This window comes from Pelodiscus sinensis, chromosome 1 (assembly GCF_049634645.1).
Source record: "Pelodiscus sinensis isolate JC-2024 chromosome 1, ASM4963464v1, whole genome shotgun sequence".
In the NCBI taxonomy this organism is placed as follows: domain Eukaryota; kingdom Metazoa; phylum Chordata; order Testudines; family Trionychidae; genus Pelodiscus; species Pelodiscus sinensis.
This window is the reverse complement of record NC_134711.1, coordinates 329,398,770-329,400,582: the sequence shown is the minus strand read 5'-3', so window position 1 is coordinate 329,400,582 and position 1,813 is coordinate 329,398,770. Positions and strand designations below refer to the sequence as shown.

At 46.7% G+C, this 1,813-nt stretch overlaps 1 protein-coding gene across 1 annotated transcript; it reads right to left on the bottom strand.

Moving 5' to 3' along the window:
• Window positions 1-241: 241 nt before the first annotated feature.
• Window positions 242-1,386, bottom strand: LOC106732539 (olfactory receptor 52N4-like). Its single transcript, XM_025188601.2, has one exon. It carries the CDS (start codon window positions 1,384-1,386, stop codon window positions 448-450), a length of 939 nt encoding a protein of 312 aa, XP_025044386.2. The 3' UTR covers window positions 242-447.
• Window positions 1,387-1,813: the final 427 nt, after the last annotated feature.

The following is a 1,813-nucleotide window of genomic DNA, read 5'->3' as shown; positions in this document are numbered from 1 at the left end:
TGCCCGACCAGGAGCAGCATAGTATTTCCGGAAAAGCAGCTGATTTCTTACAGTAGATCGTCAGTGCTTTTCCGGAAATTCAAGGGGCCAGTGTAGACAGCTGGCAAGTTATTCCAGAAAAGCAGCCACTTTTCCGGAATAAGTGGCCCAGTGTAGACACAGCCCATATGTTTAATTTCACACACAAAAATGATACATACACCAAAATAAGATATAGAGACCTACCGGTTTATAACATTAAGATTGATAGCTTACATGAGGCAATTTGTCACAAGCATTTTGAGTTATGTCTATTTATGTCCATACGTCTATTTCATAAAGCATGGCAGACTGGGCAGGAGTCCATCACAGGAAAAACTGCTCAGACTGTGGACTTCCACAATTTCAGCCAAACTGGTCAGAGTATTCTTGATGAGCGAGGAGGTAGAGTTCCGAAGCCCCGTGTGCTCACATTCTGCAGAAGTATTTGCTCATCTTGTCACGAAGCTCTTTGGTTTTGATCCCATAAATGATGGGGTTGAGCATGGGGGGGATGAGGAGATGGAGGTTGGCCAAGATGATGTGAACAGGAAGAGAGATGCCCTGACCAAACCGGTGTGTCATAATGGTGAAGAGGCTGGGAGTATAATATGTCAGCATCACGCAGACATGGGCCGTGCATGTGTGGAGAGCTTTGAGGTGGGTGTTTTTGGAGGAGATTTTGAAAATGGCCTTGAGGATCAGACCGTAGGACAGTGCAATGAGCATCAAGTCTATCCCAGTGACTAAAACTGCAATCACCAAGCCGTATATTCTGGAGCCTGTGAGGTCCCCACAGGAAATCTTTGCCACAGCTACAGGCTCACAGTACGTGTGAGGGATGATACGGTTGGCACAGAATGGCAAGCTGCTCAGGAGCAAAGGGAGGGGCACCATTAAGAGAACCCCTCTTATCAAACTCACTAGCCCTAGTGTAGCTGTCCGTGCATTGGTGAGGATACTGGTGTATCTCAGAGGGTTACAAATGGCCACATAGCGATCAAAGGCCATTGTCACGAGGATGGCTGACTGCGTCATAGAAACCATGGAAAGGAAGATAACCTGGATGAGGCAGCCACCCACGGTAATATCTTTCAAACTGAACCAAAATATACACAGGGCCTTTGGCATGATGGTGGTAGACAAGATTATGCCTGAGAGCGATAGCATGCAGAGCATCAGGTACATCGGCTTGTGCAGGGCTTGCTCTTTGCCTACAACGTACAGAACAGAGAAGTTCCCCACCAGGTTGATAACGTAGCAAGTAGCGAATGGAATGGAAAACCAGACGTGGGTATCTTCCAGGCCAGGGATGCCCATTAGGATGAACATGGAAGGGTGAGAGGGAGTGCGGTTGAAAGCCACCATGATACTGTGAACTCGTTTTTGGCTTAGAAATGGTCAAGGTGCCTGTGAAAGAAGAGAAGCCCAGCACAGGGGTTACACAGTATAGTGCACAAAGCACAGTGACTATTTTATATTTATTAACAATGTATTGTTATTACCAATCTAGAAAGGGGGGTGAGCCATTGTTATAAGGTGGCTAGATTCATAGAGGGCTTGAGAATATTTGGGTCAAAGTCAAGTCCAGAGAACTCCTCTGGGGAAAGTAAGCAAGCCAGGAAAAAGGGTAACATGGCAGCCGTTGAACTGCAAAGTCAGTTTGCCCATTGGAAGGAGAAGTTCAAACTCCCCAAGTACAAAACAAGGCCCTCGTTTAACTGTACAAGCTCAGGACAGAGGCTCAGTTCTGTGAAACTCTATTCCTCGGCATTTCCTGAGAGAATCTGAGGGG